General features: G+C 40.3%; 1 protein-coding gene across 2 annotated transcripts; it reads left to right on the plus strand.

Annotated features, from left to right (window-relative positions):
• The first annotated feature begins 2,394 nt into the window (after positions 1–2,394).
• Positions 2,395–15,528, plus strand: PRSS35 (serine protease 35). 2 transcript variants are annotated; one of them, XM_527441.8, is made up of 2 exons: positions 2,395–2,594; positions 13,253–15,528. In XM_527441.8, exon 2 carries the CDS (start codon positions 13,273–13,275, stop codon positions 14,512–14,514), a length of 1,242 nt encoding a protein of 413 aa, XP_527441.1. In that variant the 5' UTR covers positions 2,395–2,594; positions 13,253–13,272; the 3' UTR covers positions 14,515–15,528. The 2 variants fall into 2 exon arrangements, with proteins under 2 accessions (XP_527441.1, XP_054542072.1); XM_054686097.1 differs by lacking the exon at positions 2,395–2,594 and adding an exon at positions 11,366–11,470.
• The last annotated feature ends 2,267 nt before the right edge of the window (positions 15,529–17,795 follow it).

Genomic DNA, 17,795 nt, shown 5'->3' on the forward strand with positions numbered 1-17,795 from the left:
AAAATGGTAAGAGTTATATTATCCAAAGTTTGCATTCCCATGTGGAAAGCTGGTTGAGAAGCATTGGAAAATTATAGGACCATCATTACAAGTCCAGAATGAGGAATTGGATGGGTTGACAATCTAGTTTGGTATGGGTTTCTGAACTGCTCATACTTTGCTATAGAATACCTGAGGGGCTGGACTAGGCCAGGAGAGGAAATCCTGCTTAAGAGAAGCCAGAATTCTGGCCAGTCACGGCGGCTCACTTCTGTAATCACAGCACTTTGAGAGGCTGAGGCAGGAGGATCGCTTGAGGCCGGGACATCAAGACCAGCCTAGGCACCATAGCAAGACCCTGCTTCTACAAAAGAAATAATTTAAAAAGCTGGGTGAGATGGCATGTGCCTGTGAACCTGGGAGGTGGAGGTGGGAGGATTGCTTGAGCCCAGAATTTGAAGCTGCAGTCAGCTATGATCCTGCCACTGCACTCCATCCTAGGTGACAGAGTGATAATTTAAAAACCCTGTCTCTAAAAATTTAATGAATTAAAATTTTTAAAAAATAAGAAGCCAGAAACCTAGAACTAGAGAAATAGTAAATACGAAGCATCAGGACCAGATGAAGTAAAGCGATAAATTTTGAAAACAGTCAAATTAATGATAAGACAACCTGGAATAGATCCAGAAATAGGGTACAAAAGGGCTTGGGGTCAAAGGCTCAAGAAGGGGGGCATGAAAATGAGAGAGCCCTGGAAGTTTGCTTTCTGTGATGCTAGTGGAGAATGCTGAATAAAGTGAAGGAAGCAGACCTGGGTCCACAGTGAATCCTTCTGGATTTATACAGTGTTAGAATCCCAAAAATGTTTGAGAGCTGCAGGCCTTGGAACTCCTCCAGCTCAACCATCTCAATTTACAGACGAAAAAGCGGAGGCCCAGGGCACACAGCTATTTAGTGTCAGGCGGAATTCCCATTCTTAGTTCTGGGCTTTCTCTGTGACTTCTCCACACTCCATCTGACGAGCAAACTTTTTAGTTCCACGTCTAATCCAGCAGCTACTATATGCCAGGCCCTGTGGTAGATGGTGGTGATTCAAAGATGCATATGACTATTATGATCTAATTGGTGAGACAGAGAGCTTCAGAACTAATTCTAACTGGTAAAAATTACCAATAGATGTTAATATACGGGTAAATGCTTATGTTAACGATGCTAAATGAGAAAACAGCAATGAAATTGTATATATAGTTGGCCCTTGGACACATATTTGATCTGCACAGGTCCACTTATACACAGATTTTTTTTTCACCCAAAAGCAGATAGAAAACAGTATTTTCAGGCAGAAATGCTTAAACAGAGGGCAGACTTTTCCTATACGCGGGTTCCCCAGGGCCCACAGCTGGACTTGGACTTGAATATGGGATGATTTTAGTATTGGGGGTGCTGAGGGGAAGAGGGCCTGGAACTAGTCCGTTGAGTATAACGAGGGACAATGCTAAGTATGTTATGATCTCATTAAAAGTACATAGAAACTTGAGATACGCAATAACCTACTAACGAACCAAGTGTTACAAGACATGCTAAGACCTTGTGTTGTAAGTACTTGTGCACTTACTTGATCTCCCTGCTTTAGGGCCAGGACCGAGTTGTTTTTGTTTTTGTTTATGTATTCTCTCAATGTTGTATCAGTGCATCTTGCCCCAGACCTGTCACCCACTAGAATTTGTTGTTAAACAAATGAAGCTTCCTTTCTCATGTGGCCCCCACCCCTCTCCTAAAGGAGAATAAAAGGTCGAGAGAACGGATGAGGTTAGAATGCTGGTGGGACTGAGATGGGAAAGGACCTTAAAGGTTACTCGCCCAAAGAAGAAAACCAGCCTTTTCCCTGCAGACGGAAACTGACGCGCTCCCCCTGGAGGCAGCGCAGGATGCTCCCGGGGGTCCAGGCGTCCCAGCCTGGGGTCCCCATCCTCGTGTGCAGCCTGGGTGCCTGGTACAAGTCGGGGTAACCCTGAGGCTTGTGCATCCAGAGAAGTTAGGTCCCTAGTGGAGACTAGCTTGGGATAAGGTTGGGGAGACGCCCTCCGTTCTTCTAGATGCCTGGGGTCTCAACAGCAAGCAGTGAGGAATGAGACTCTTAACTGAACAACTCCTGAGACTGTTAAAGGAGTGCATACTATCACAGGGACAGGCAACCCCTGTGAACCTACTCATGAATTTTTCCTAATGCTTAATTCAGCTTGGGGGCAGAAATGCTGGGGTGAGACACGGCCAGGTCCGCCCCGTTCCTCCAGGGAACTCCCCTCTCCGCCCTCCCTCTCCGTCTCCGTCTCCTCTTGCCCACCTCCTCCTCCTCCCCTCCTCCCACTCCATCCCACCGCGCCCGCCCCTCGTCATCGCCCCCTTTCCCCTCCCATCTCCCGGCCGTGGTGCGGCGCAGCTCTCTCCCCCTCCGCAGTCTCAGTGGCGAGCTCCGGGTGCTGTGACCCGGCCTTGGCGGGGCGGCCTCCGGCTCAGGCTGGCTGAGAGGCTCCCAGCTGCAGCGTCCCCGCCCGCCTCCTCGGGAGCTCTGATCTCAGCTGACAGTGCCCTCGGGGACCAAACAAGCCTGGCAGGTAAAGATGAAGCTCCCCAAACCCAACAACCTTAGAACTTAGAAATTTCCCTGAGAAAGGCAGGACCTACCCGACGAGAGCTTCTTTGAAGGACTTTGAAGAAAGGGATCAAACTTGACACTTTCTTTCAGTCCTCAAAGAAACTAATCACCCTTCCCATAGGCAATTCTGTGTGCCGGCCTCTGCACAGTTTAATATTAACAGCAACAATGTTTGCATTGGAATATAAATGGAATTCTTTCTGCTTAAGCAGTACCGGAGGGGACCCTCTTTATTTTTATGATTGTTAACAGATGCCATTGAGAAAGGTATGAAACGCATTCCTGAAAAGTCTCTTTGGCGGGGTTACTATGAAAGCTAGCCTCTCCCCTCTACCCTTTTATCAACTTGGCTGCGGGGGTCAGCAAAAGGAGCATAGGAAAACGTTTAGAAAATGAGGAGGCGAAATGAAGTAGAAAAGCTTTTGACTTGCTTTGAAATACTCTAGCTGAAAAAAAAAAGTGTGTGGGGTGGTGATGGTGGATGAAACATTGGCAAAATATTGACAATAGTTGAAGCTGGTGATGTGCACATGGGGGTTGTACTTTTCTCTCAACTTTTAATACTTTTCTCTGTGCTTTTGTGTAGTCTTGAAATTTTCTATAATAAAAGGTTTTTTAAAAAGTTGTAGAAACACTCCTGCTTGATTGCTCTGACATTTTTACACTGTCCTTGATTTGAAAAGAAGCTGCATGCTGTGTCTAGGGGGCTTTCACCCCTTATTAACCCTTCTGACTTCTGAAATTCATTCTTATTTTATCCGAAGTACATTTGTCTCCACAGAGGATTATAAAAGTCATATTTTGCTGGCTGGAGAATTATACTTAGAATCTGGTTTATAATTTAGAAGAGAGAATGTTAAAATCCCTGCCAAATAAGACATGTAGGCTTGAAGGTAGAGGCCAAGTATCATATGGAATTTTATTTTTATTAGGAAATATTAGAGGAGTTCCTTTAGTGAGGGAAGTGGTGGATGTGGATACTGTACCCCATTTTTCTTCCAGATAGCTGGGAAAACTGCATGCTTTTAAGAAACTTTTTCACGTTTTAAAATGTGAGACTGTTTAGCATATACTTGGCATACAGTATGTGTTCATTAGATGTTAAAATAAACAATTGCTAGTGTGAGTTAATTTTCTCCATTGGGTAAATGATTTTCCTCTGCCCAATGCTCAAATACCAAACAAGCATATTGCATTTTAACAGTAGGATCAGACTCAGAATTTGGGAGGATGGAGCTACTTTACCTTAGCACTGAGGTAACTTTGCAGATGAGAAATCTGAGATGGAGAGGTTAGGAAACAGTAAAGTTAAGTTAGTAGTATGCAAGCTATTATTTTATAATTAAAAAACGTTAAGCTTCATATAGGTAAAACTGATGTGGGTTAGCTAAAAACATTGTGACCATAGATGCTTTAAAACCTGAAAAGTAGCATACCTATTTATAGATATTCTTTGTTCTCAAAGGCCAACTTGAAAAATACAGATAAGTCTAGAGCTATATGCTGTGCACTTCATAAGGCAGCATATGAAAGAGTCCTCTTGGGGTTCCTTTAATGTCATTCACCCAAAATTTGATTTATCCATAGGATTGCACAAATTGAGATGTACAGGTCATGGAAAAATAGCCCCCAAACAAAGGGAGGTTTTGTTTTTTATTGTGATGAGAAACAGAAGTTGTGGGTTACTGTAAAATAATCAACTGTGTAACTTTACCATCTTCCTTTCCCTCAAGTACTGCCAAACTTTTTAAGCAGACATTTTTTTGGTCTCCATTTATGAAACTAAACTTGAAAATAGTGCTATGGTATGATATTCTGAATAGAAATTGGCCCACTGTCAATGAACTTTCTTGCCATTTATTCTCAGCCTAGAATCAGTGGAGAGCTTATCCTTTAGTAATGGATTATAAAGTATTTGATAAACGTGAAATATTTGGCAGGTTTAAGATTTTCCTTAGCATTGAAATAAATTGTGGCACATTTGGGGGACTAGTTAACAGTGCTGTAGGTCATGCTGGAAGTGTGCTGGCACTGCAACTGTTTTTGAAAAACTATCTGCCAGAAAATTGTCTGACTGTAGACAGCACTATCAGCCCTCAGTTCATCAGGATGGGCTCTGTGGCCTGTAGGTGGGTTTTCCAAATATAATAAATTCCATATGTCTCCCTATGTCACAGCCATTTAGTATATTATTAGCCAGTTAAAAGTTTTGCCCCTGCTGAATCTTACATGCTTTTAAAATAAAATCTATTTCACAGCTGAGTAAGTGTAAACATTTTAAATACCTGCGTTAGATTTGCCATCACCAGGCTAATTTTGCCATCTAGTGGTAGCAACATGGATAACAGGCAAGTTCTTCCCTGGATGACTAGAAATTGAACCTTCCTGAGAAGCATTGATGAGTAAATTACTTGTGTTTTCTCATTTGTGGTTTACTCTAGAACTTTAAAGCTGGAAGAAATCTTAGAAATGTTCTAGTCCAACTCAACAGTTAAGGACTATCAGAGAGATTCTTTAAAAAAGGCTTCGAAATGCATGGCAGAGTTAGCAGGTGGTATGCATTTGTTGAATAGACAAATTTATCTATCCTGTTCTAATTCTTGTTTTTCCTCTAGCAATATTGCATCCTACCACTATGAAGTTTTATCGTGATCTTCTGTTTTTAGTTTTAAAATTGCATTTCTGTATATTATTTCTTAAAATAACACATTTTCATTTATATTTTAAGTCCCAGAAGGAAACATTCTTTTCTACTGTTTTTGTTTGTTTGTTTTGAGACAGGGTTGCCCTGTCTCATTCTAGTTGTCCAGGCTGGAGTGTAGTGACACAATCACAGCTCACTGCAGCGTCCACCTCCCAGCTTAGGTGATCCTCCCAACTCAGCCCAGAGTAGCTGGGACCACAGGCATGCGCCACCACACTTGTAGAGACAGGGTCTCCCTATGTTGCCCAGGCTACTCTCAAACTCCTGGACTCAAGTGATCCTCCCATCCCAGCCTCCCAAAGTGCTAGGATTACAGGTGTGAGGCACCGCGCCCGGCCCTTTTCTACTTTTTAATCACTCCCTACTACTACTACTTCTCTTTTCTTTTTTTTGACGGAGTCTCGCTCTGTTGCCCAGGCTGGAGTGCAATGGCGTGATCTCACCTCACTGCAACCTCTGCCTCCCGGTTCAGGGGATTCTCCTGCCTCAGCCTCCCCAGTAGCGGGATTACAGGTACACAACAGCACGCCCGGCTAATTTTTGTATTTTTAGCAGAGACGGGGTTTCACCACGTTGGCCAGGCTGGTCTGGAACTCCTCACCTCAAGTGATCCGCCCACCTCGGCCTCCCAAACTGCTGGGATTACAGGTGTGAGCCACAGCCTCCGCCACTCCCTACTACTACTTTCTTTCTAAACAGTCAGGCAGACTGTTGTAAAAACTCAATTCTCACCTTTGTAAGTGTAGCAGTTTCCTACTGCTGCTGTAACAAATTACCGAAAACTCAGTGGTTTAAAACAACACAAATTTATTATCTTATGCATCTGGAGATCAGAAATCTAAAGTTTTGGCCGGGCACGGTGGCTCACGCCTGTAATCCCAGCACTTTGGGAGGCCGAGATGGGCGGATCACGAGGTCAGGAGATCGAGACCATCCTGGCCAACACGGTGACACCCCATCTCTACTAAAAATACAAAAAAAATTAGCCGGGCATGGTGGCGGGCGCCTGTAGTCCCAGCTACTGGGGAGGCTGAGGCTGAAGAATGGCATGAACCTGGGAGGCGGAGCTTGCAGTGAGCCGAGATCACGCCATTGCACTCTAGCCTGGGCGACTGAGAGAGACTGCGTCTCAAAAAAAAAAAAAAAAAAGAAGAAGTCTAAAGTTATATTGTGATCTTCTGTTTTTAGTTTTAAATTATATTTCTTCATATTTTTCTTAAAACAACACATTTTCATTTATGTTCCTCCTTCTGGAAGTTCTAGGAAATAATTTTCCTTACCTTTTTCAGCATCTAGAGGCCACTCATATTCCTCAGCTCATGATCCTGCATTGCTCTGGCCTCCGCTTCCATCTAGCAGCTCTTCCCACTCTTAACCCGTCTGCCTCCTTCTTATATGAGCCCCTGTGATTGCATTGGACCCACCTGGATAATCCAGAATAACCACTTCACCTTAAAATCCTTAATGTAATCGTATTTGTAAAGTCTCTTTTCTTGTGTGTGGGAAATATTCACAGGTCCTGGGGATGAGGATGTTTGGCATACCACAATGAGGCAGTTAGAGATGTATGAAATACCTTGTAAATATCTACCTGAGTGTTGGCTCACCTTGTTTGATATGAAAAACGTTGGCTTTAATCTTTGTGGAGTGCTTACTGTGCTCTGGGCATTGTGCTTATCATATTAGTTTCTCACAAAAATATTCTCAAATATTATCTCTATCTAATAAATGTGGGAAATAATGTCTAGAGAGATTAGGTAACCTTCACAAGATCACAGTGTAACAAGTGGCAAGTGTACTTAAGGTTGATTTGGCTTCAAAGCCCACTGCCCCCATAATCATGGAAACACCCTAGTTCTTACTCCCCTTTTTTATTACGTTACAGACACTGTTATTTTCTCATACACTCTCTAAATTAAATGTTACCTCCATGCAGTGCTGCTGTCAGGGAGCGCCTCAGTGGATCAGGAATTAGATTTCATAAGATACCACTTCTCCTCAGCATCTGTTCCCCCAAATAAAACTGACTATGAAAGTTTTTACAATTGTCATCCAAAACATCACCGCTTTCTTTAGTGCTTGCTTTATTCCTGTTTATGTCACTTGTAATTCTCCCTGTCTCCTGCTGTGGCCTTTTGCCTAAGCCATTTCTCTCTGCAGTTATTCAGAATCATCTGGCCAGGCCCCAGTGTCACCCTGTTGTGTGTCAATCCTGAGTAGGTGGAGGATGAAAGTAAAGGAGGAGATGAGGGCATGTCTTCACATTTAGGTATGCATGTAAACAGAGCCAGTGGTGTTAGGAAGGACAGGTGGTTGGGATTGCAGATGGCTAAATAGAGGACAGCCAAGTTTTAAAAGGTGGTCATGCAATCATTGGTGTGTACTAACATACACACTAAGGTATAGGGTGGTGTTGGCCCTACGGGGTCATTGATATGACTGAGTAATTCCTGACCCACAGCAGCCTCCCAGGAACTGTTTGACGGATCAATGCAAAGTTGTGTCCCATGGCAACATGCTATGTACATAAATATGGACAAGTACCTCACTAGACATTACAAGGAACCAGGTGAAAAGAAAGGCATAAGTAATTGTGAATCTGTCACCTAGTGAGGGAAAGCAATTCAATGCAGGTCCTTCAATGGTAAGTCAGCATCTTTGCTTTCTCATAGACAGGAAAAATAATTGATTTGAAATATTAATATAGTGGGCAGCCATCTAATCTTTCATTAGTTTGTCTGCTCTATCTAAGCTAGACTATAAACTTCTAGGGTAAAAAACAAAACACAAAAGAGAAACTGAGCCTTAAGGTATAATGTCATTTCATCATAGGATTCTATATACTCTAGATAGACTCACTCAAAAAGTTGTTTTTTTTTTTCATTGTAGATCACTCCCTTAGAGTAATTATGTTGACATAGACTCTGTTTCTTTTTAGGCTGAGGGTCTGATGCAGTTCCAAAATTCCCAGTGTAGATCCAGGCTATAAATAAGACACAGAAAATGCAATTTAAGTGTTTTGTGGCTGCATAGTGTTTAATCACACTTAAGTTTAATAGCAATGAGAAAAATATATTACAGAGCCATGGATATTCATAGAAATGAGTAATTAGGAAAGCATTCATTTGGGAAGTCTCTAAAGTGAAGCTGTCCTTGAACAAAAAACAAAACAAAGAAAAAGCGAATTTTAGAGTGAGTTAGAAACTATCTTGAAATAAAAATATTTGACTGTAAAACTGACTTTTTAGAAAACTACAAGATCTCTAATTTTGGCTTATATAACAACCTGTTTTGAAGTGATACAAATTCATCAATTAAGGTAGGATAATAATTATAAAATAACATGTGTTAACTGCTTACTATCCTCTGGGCTCAGTAGTAATTCTTTGCGTGTATCATCTCATTTAATCTCCATAGCAATGTTATGAAGTCGAAATTACTGTAATATTATCCCCACTTTGCAGATGAGGAAAGTGAAACTTCGAGAGTTAATGAACTGCCCACATGCACATGCCTCATAAGTGGTGAAAAGGGAATTGAACCCAAGCCTTCCCACTCCTTGGTCTGCACTCATAACCACTCTGCTGGTACAGATACACAAATATTCTCAATGCTGTCAGCAATCACATTTCTAAGAAACTATAAACAAATAACAAAAGGGTAATAGTAAGTGATCTCGTAGTTAAGTGTGGTCACTTCTATTAATAGATTGGGTACAAATGTGTAATTACATCTCTTCCATCAGTAAGAGTTCATCTACATACACAGATATTCTTACTTCTTCCTTAATTCCCTTCTACTCAATCTGTCTTCAGGATCCAGCCCATAATCAGCTGTGTGTATGCTGACTCACAGTGGTGGGCAGCAATCATTGCAACTTTGCTTTCATTAACCAAAATTGGAATTTGAAGCCCCAAATGCAAGCCATCTGGAAATGGACAGTGAAGGTCACAATTATATTGGAAGACAGGAAAAATGAGGGGGATGGGGAAGCCAAGGGATGTTAGACTTTCAAAATATTATAGCTGCCCCTTCAACTGGGACTGTGTCTTTTTAGATCAATGAGTTAGTCCTTTTTGGATAATGGGCATATGTAGATGTCTCCACTGAACAAACTGTGGATTGCTCTATCAGTAAGAGCTATCATTTATGCCACATTGACATTTTACCACAAGACAAACTTAGATTTTCCAAAAGAAAGTGTCCTTAAACATTTGCCCAATTTTAAATTACAGGCCAAATTAGGCTAACTAAATCCATGTCCTCTTATTACTGTGATTCTGAGGTCATATTACAAAGCTCTGCCCTTCCCATACCCAAGGGTAGACGTGGGCATGGTTTTTATTCCTGTGGTACACTGCACAGAGCTCCCTCAAAGGGCACCAGGCAGGGCTGGTGAACCAATGCCATTGAATGATCTGTAGTATGAGATATTGGAGGCATTACATATAAACCTTATGAATTTCACTTTTTTGAGACATATGATGCACATAGGATCACTATGTGATCCTAGTTCACACCACTGCCCTCCAGCTTGGTGACAGAGCCAGACTGACTCACAAAAAATAATTAAAAATAAAAATAAAAGTTAGTTATGTTTGTTTTTTATTAATTGGCTGAGTGATTTGATATTGTCAGTTGCTAACACAGTAAAAGCATAAAGTCAGAATAAATTAATTTGGTACACAGAGATGAAGCAGATGTCATTTAAAACCCGGGTAAGCCATCATCCTTGGAAAGACCACCTTCTGGGGTATGGCTCATGTTGCTACACCAGAGCCTTGGCTACTGTAGTGGTTCTTAACCTTTATTGAGTGTCAAAGTCATCTGGAGGGCTGGTTAAACCTAGCTGGGAGTCACTCTCCACCACCCTTTCAGGAGAGTTTCTAACAGTAGGTCTGGGGCAGGCCCTGAGAATTAGCATTTTTAACAAGTTTCCAGGTAATGCTGAAGTTACTAGTGTAGGGACTGTCCTTTGAGAACCCCTGGTCTGGTGTTTCCTTTTGGCGAGCAACCAAGATATTGGCTCTCAACCACCGTTCGTAACTGCTGTGAGAATGTGAACGTGAATACAGAGAAGGAAAACCATGCCTATATCATTGGTATTGTCATTTGATAAGTCAAATCATTGCTTTGTACCAAGCATGGTTTCAAATAGCATTGAAAATTTCCAAAGTATTGTCCAAGGCCTTTGACTAGAACAATAGCTTTATAAACCAGTGTCATCTACATAGCCAGAAATAAAATTATACTTAAATACAATTCAACTCTGATGAGGCTTTCTTAAAAGTCTGGCTACAGAATTATGGCACAGGATAAACCTAACTGGGGAAAAAATATCACGGTAACACTATTTAGACATACTTTATTTTGCCCAGGAATGCCTTTCACAAGTGTATTGCTCCTCAGATCATTAGTACCAAGCGTTAAGATATACCAAATGAGATACTTTGTGTCTCTTGACGTGGATATTTGGCTGACTTTCAAGCTTTGATGTAATCATATATTAAGTACACAGTGGACAGCTGTTGTCATAAAGAGCTAAATGAAAAAGCAATTAAGAAAAAAGTTTCCCACACCAAAACAACTCCCTTGATTGAAATTTTGCTGAGAATCAAGTAGATTTAAAAATATACATAATGATATATATCATTTTTATCTATTTTGGTTTGTTGATAAGCTAAGTAGCAGCAAATAACTCTTTGATTTTCACTTTTTTTTTCAGCCAAGGTCATAAATTTTCATCCTGGGAACTACAATTTCAAGCGCTCAGTAGAGTTACTGAGTTGTGAGCCTTTTTCATTCTAATTAAATAAACTTCATGAAATACTATTGAGAAAAATTGCATAGAAGACAAATTAAAATACTAAGTGGCTCTACTCTACAAAATCCTTGATGATATAATTACTGTTTTGCAGCGGTGACTATTAGAAAATATTGTGACGTAAATGCAGATTTCCTCCCCTCCCCTCCCCTCCCTTCTCCTTCCCTCCCCTCACCTCCCCGCCTCCTCTCCTCTTCGACAGGGTCTCACTTTGTTGCCCAGGCTGGAGTTCAGTGCCATGATCATGGTTTACTGCAGCCTTGACCTCCTGGGTTCAAGCGATCCTGCTGAGTAGCTGGGACTACAGGTGTGTGCCACCATGCCTGACTAATTTTTTAAAAGTATTTTTTGTAGAGATGAGGTCTCAGTATGTTGCCCAATCTGGTCTTGAACTCCTGTATTCAAGCAATCCTCCGATCTTAGCCTCCCAAAGTGCTGGGATTACAGGTGTGAGCTACCACACCCGGCCTGCTTAATATTTCCAAATGTATAATGGTTCAAATTAATTATGTTATGTTTTCATTAATATATCACATTTAAACAATAAATAGGTTAATGTAGCATACATTTTTCATCAAAAGAATGTTTTAGTTTGTTAATAAAATTATTGTATTTGTATATGGCAACATAAATTCTGTTGTATCAAGGGATACCAATATTGAACTTTGCATCAGGGTTGACTTTTCCCTTTTGTGCCAGTGCACACATCCTGTGGGTGTACCCTGTGGTACAATGGCTGTGGGCCATTGCTAATGTGCTTTCTTTTCCATGCAAAAAATAAATAAATAAAATAAAGCTTATCAGAAAGCATTGAGGATGAAGGTATTGTAGGAATAAGCGAATGCTGCATTGCCTCTGCTTTATACAAAGTACAAATCATTTGCTTAAGTCTTGATATTTTAACTATTAGTTAAAAATGACTTGGAGCATAGTTGGCAAATACTAGCGACACAGAGGTTCAAAATTGCTGCTCCAGCGTGCTCCTACTATACCCACCTCCAAGCAAAGATGGCTGATACATATCAGTTCCACTAAATAGATACATGTACATGCCAGTGAGCCTCAAGAAAAGAAAAAGAGGGCAAGAAGATGTGAATAGTAGGAGAGGTATTATATAATTTATTATGTACTGGCACCTTTAACAATATTTAAATAACACAAGAACACTGGTCTTAGATGGTGAGACCTATGGTGAAAAGGGACTATATCTAACCATTATCATGTCCCCCCCAAACAGCCTGCACTTCATAAATTCTTACAAATAATTTTAATATGCAGTAAAGTCCCACCATAAGGCATTTTGTATGGAGCTTTGCTTAGAGGGTGGTTTCAAGCACAACTTTGTTTTTTAAAAATACGTGGTACATTTTTCTTACTTTAGCATAAAATGGCCTGTGCTATATATTTTCTTTTTATGACCAGGCATTCTATACAAATCAAAGCAGATCAATAGAAGATTAATTAGCAATTTATTTATTGCTAATACTCTTACTGCTTTAAAACATTATCCAAGAATTTGCATTGCACCTTCACATCAGTTTGGGCTGCGAATCCTGGTTCATGGACATTCACTGTATCCAATGAGCAGTTTTTTGAGCTCTGTGCTAGGCAGTTACAGTCTAGAGATGGAGAAGTTATGATCCCTGTTTTTAAGTAGCTAAGTGTGGGAAAAGACTGCAGCACATTTGCTTTTATCTTTATTTCTAAATCATCTGGATAAAAAGTTGTAGGATATCTAAGGAGGAGAGTGTGGCTTAGCCGACAGAGGATTCCAACCTACTACCGTATTCTACTCTCTCAGGCACGAGGCTATTAGGGGAGATAGAGGTGGAGATGACAGGTTGGGGTGGGAGCGAGGTGGATTAGGGCTGGTGGAGGGAAGTTTGGGTGGAAAACAACTTACTGATTTTGGAAGTCTGTGTGAGCCCACTTACCAGTGTTTATCTAATCTCAATAAAATCTAGGTAAGGTGAAAATAAGGACACCTCTTTGTGGTGAAGGTACATTTAGGATCCAAGGGCTAAATGAAATGGATAAGTCAGATTTAAAAAGGAAACATTGTAAACCTCTCTCTTTTTCTATTTTTAAGGACAAAATTAGAAGATCAAAATGGAAAATATGCTACTTTGGTTGATATTTTTCACCCCTGGGTGGACCCTCATTGATGGATCTGAAATGGAATGGGATTTTATGTGGCACTTGAGAAAGGTACCCCGGATTGTCAGTGAAAGGACTTTTCATCTCACCAGCCCCGCATTTGAGGCAGATGCTAAGATGATGGTAAATACAGTGTGTGGCATCGAATGCCAGAAAGAACTCCCAACTCCCAGCCTTTCTGAATTGGAGGATTATCTTTCCTATGAGACTGTATTTGAGAATGGCACCCGAACCTTAACCAGGGTGAAAGTTCAAGATTTGGTTCTTGAGCCGACTCAAAATATCACCACAAAGGGAGTATCTGTTAGGAGAAAGAGACAGGTGTATGGCACCGACAGCAGGTTCAGCATCTTGGACAAAAGGTTCTCAACCAATTTCCCTTTCAGCACAGCTGTGAAGCTTTCCACGGGCTGTAGTGGCATTCTCATTTCCCCTCAGCATGTTCTAACTGCTGCCCACTGTGTTCATGATGGAAAGGACTATGTCAAAGGGAGTAAAAAGCTAAGGGTAGGGTTGTTGAAGATGAGGAATAAAAGTGGAGGCAAGAAACGTCGAGGTTCTAAGAGGAGCAGGAGAGAAGCTAGTGGTGGTGACCAAAGAGAGGGTACCAGAGAGCATCTGCAGGAGAGAGCGAAGGGTGGGAGAAGAAGAAAACAATCTGGCCGGGGTCAGAGGGTTGCCGAAGGGAGGCCTTCCTTTCAGTGGACCCGGGTCAAGAATACCCACATTCCGAAGGGCTGGGCACGAGGAGGCATGGGGGACGCTGCCTTGGACTATGACTATGCTCTTCTGGAGCTGAAGCGTGCTCACAAAAAGAAATACATGGAACTTGGAATCAGCCCAACGATCAAGAAAATGCCTGGTGGAATGATCCACTTCTCAGGATTTGATAACGATAGGGCTGATCAGTTGGTCTATCGGTTTTGCAGTGTGTCCGACGAATCCAATGATCTCCTTTACCAATACTGCGATGCTGAGTCGGGCTCCACCGGTTCGGGGGTCTATCTGCGTCTGAAAGATCCAGACAAAAAGAATTGGAAGCGCAAAATCATTGCGGTCTACTCAGGCCACCAGTGGGTGGATGTCCACGGGGTTCAGAAGGACTACAACGTTGCTGTTCGCATCACTCCCCTAAAATACGCCCAGATTTGCCTCTGGATTCACGGGAACGATGCCAATTGTGCTTACGGCTAACAGAGACCTGAAACAGGGCGGTGTATCATCTAAATCACAGAGAAAACCAGCTCTGCTTACCGTAGTGAGATCACTTCACAGGTTATGCCTGGACTTGAACCCTGTCAATAGCATTTCAACATTTTTCAAAATCAGGAGATTTTCATCCATTTAAAAAATGTATAGGTGCAGATATTGAAACTAGATGGGCACTTCAATGCCAAGTATATACTCTTCTTTACATGGTGATGAGTTTCATTTGTAGGAAAATTTTGTTGCCTTCTTAAAAATTAGACACACTTTAAACCTTCAAACAGGTATTATAAATAACATGTGACTCCTTAATGGACTTATTCTCAGGGTCCTACTCTAAGAAGAATCTAATAGGATGCTGGTTGTGTATTAAATGTGAAATTGCATAGATAAAGGTAGATGGTAAAACAATTAGTATCAGAATAGAGACAGAAAGTTACAACACAGTTTGTACTACTCTGAGATGGATCCATTCAGCTCATGCCCTCAATGTTTATATTGCGTTATCTGTTGGGTCTGGGACATTTAGTTTAGTTTTTTTGAAGAATTACAAATCAGAAGAAAAAGCAAGCATTATAAACAAAACTAATAACTGTTTTACTGCTTTAAGAAATAACAATTACAATGTGTATTATTTAAAAATGGGAGAAATAGTTTGTTCTATGAAATAAACCTAGTTTAGAAATAGGGAAGCTGAGACATTTTAAGATCTCAAGTTTTTATTTAACTAATACTCAAAATATGGACTTTTCATGTATGCATAGGGAAGACACTTCACCAATTATGAATGATCATGTGTTGAAAGCCACATTATTTTATGCTATACATTCTATGTATGAGGTGCTACATTTTTAGGACAAAGAATTCTGTAATCTTTTTCAAGAAAGAGTCTTTTTCTCCTTGACAAAATCCAGCTTTTGTATGAGGACAATAGGGTGAATTCTCTGATTAGTAATTTTAGATATGTCCTTTCCTAAAAATGAATAAAATTTATGAATATGACTTTTAAAAGAAGAGTCTGGTTATTTTCCTTAGGAACCAAGGCTGCAACACTCATTCTGGCCATCATGTAGTGTAAGCAGAGTCCAGTGACTGCCCTGGGGCAAAACACAGAGTAGGCACTCGATGTGTATTTCTTGAATAAATAACTACTTCCTAAAAGGTTGTAAAAAGGGAATAGTTCAGGGCATTATGTTTAAAGAATTTTAGTGATCTATAATCAAGTACACTGTAAAATTCAGCAATTGCAGGCCTTATTTCTGGTTTGGTCTGTTCTTTCTGGTAGTTTCTAAGGCCATATTCTCTTCTCTCTTGACACACTTAAGTCATTGATTCTGCCAGGGTTCAAATTTATCTTATTATTTTTTAATAATGGAGAGTTATACTGTGGACTAGTATGCCAAGAAATAATTGATTAGATTATGATAAATGATTTTGTGAATGGTGTTCAAAACAGCAGAAATTCAGTACAAGTGCAGATTTTTTTTTTTTTTTTTGAGATGTCTGGCTCTGTCACCCAGGGTGGAGTGCAGTGGCGTGATCTCAGCTCACTGAAATCTCTGTCTCCTGGGTTCAAGCAATTCTCCTGTCTCAGCCTCCAGAGAAGCTGGGACTACAGGTACGTGCCACCACACCTGGCTAATTTTTGTATTTTTAGTAGAAATGGGGTTTCACCATATTGGTCAGGCTGGTCTCGAACTCCTGACCTCGTTTGATCCACCTGCCTCGGCCTCGCAAAGTGCTGGGATTACAGGCGTGAGCCGCCGCAGCTGGCCGTGCAGATTCTTTTATAATGTAAACCTCTTAAAAATAATTCCATAAAAATTAAAACATAAATTAGCTATAACTCTTACTGTATCTGTATATATGCTTTTGTATTTTTTATTTAATTGAAGTAGAGATAGGGTCTTGCTACATTGACCAGGCTGGTCTCAAACTCCTGGCCTCAAATGATCCTCCCGCTTTGGCATTAAAGTGTTGAGATTACAAATTTGAGCCACCATGCCCAGCCATATGTGTTTTGTATACAGGATTTCAGCAAGTATTAACTATCATTTTATTTTTTTAATGATTTGATTTAATTCCAAGCACATTTCACTGAGTAGTATTTTATTATTGTTTCCAGTGGTATAGGGCTATTGACTCAAACATTTTGCTCAATTTTTTGGGGGGAAAACATCTATGTGATCACAGAAACAAAAATGTTCCAAGGTCAATTTTGCATACTTACACACTTGCAAACACACAGACACTTATACAGAATCTTCGTCTTTGAGTCTTTGAATATAACTCCTAGGATTTGAGTAAGTTTAGAATACCTTTGGGTGCTGAGTAAAATAGTTTGGTACTTAAGGTTAAATTCTGAGTATATATTCATTATATATATAATTCTTAAAATCATTGTCCAATATACTTTTCAAAAATATAAAATTGAGCTTGTTTAATTTGCAGAGACTTTTTCTTTTTTTCTTTTTAGAAACAGTCTTGCTCTGTCGCCCAGGTTGGAGTGCAGTGGCACAATTACAGCTCACTGCAGCCTTGAAGTCCTGAGCTCAATAGATCCTCCCACCTCAACCTTACAAGTAGCTGGGATAATGCATGCCTGGCTAGAGGTTTTTTGTTTTGTTTTGTTTTGTTGTGTTTTAATTCTGTCATGCACTTTTCTTTTCCAAGTGAATCCTGAATCTTACATGACCTATTTAGGAACGCTAAAATGTATTGCATTAACCAGAAAGTTTTGCTTCATATACTTTTTCTCTTATGTTTATCAGATCTGAAATTGAGAACTAGATTGAACTCACTTAGCTAAACAAACATACTTACATGCATACATGTCTACTGTGTGCAAAGGACTGTCCTGACTTATTGTCTGGAATCTTACCAATGGTGGATTTCAAATAACCATTTTCAAAACAACTGAAATTTAAAATTGTGGCATTCCCTCTTTATCTAAATAACATATTTTATTTTATTTTTTTCTTGTTCAAACGAAATGCATGTGGGTAGAAGCAACTTAACAATTTTTTCTTTTTTGATATGCTTCTTAATTAATCCAATGTTTATTTTGAAAAAGATTTAGATAATGTTTGATTGTCTTAGTCCATTTATGCTGCTATAACAAAATATCTTAGACTGGGAACTCTTAAACGATAGAAATTTATTGTTCACAGTTCTGAAGCCTGGATAGTCCAAGATGGAGGCATCAGTAGATTTAGTGTCTGATGAAGGTCCATTCCTCATAGATGGCACCTTCTTGTTGTCCTCATGTA

This window comes from Pan troglodytes, chromosome 5 (genome assembly GCF_028858775.2).
Source record: "Pan troglodytes isolate AG18354 chromosome 5, NHGRI_mPanTro3-v2.0_pri, whole genome shotgun sequence".
Classification (NCBI taxonomy): domain Eukaryota; kingdom Metazoa; phylum Chordata; class Mammalia; order Primates; family Hominidae; genus Pan; species Pan troglodytes.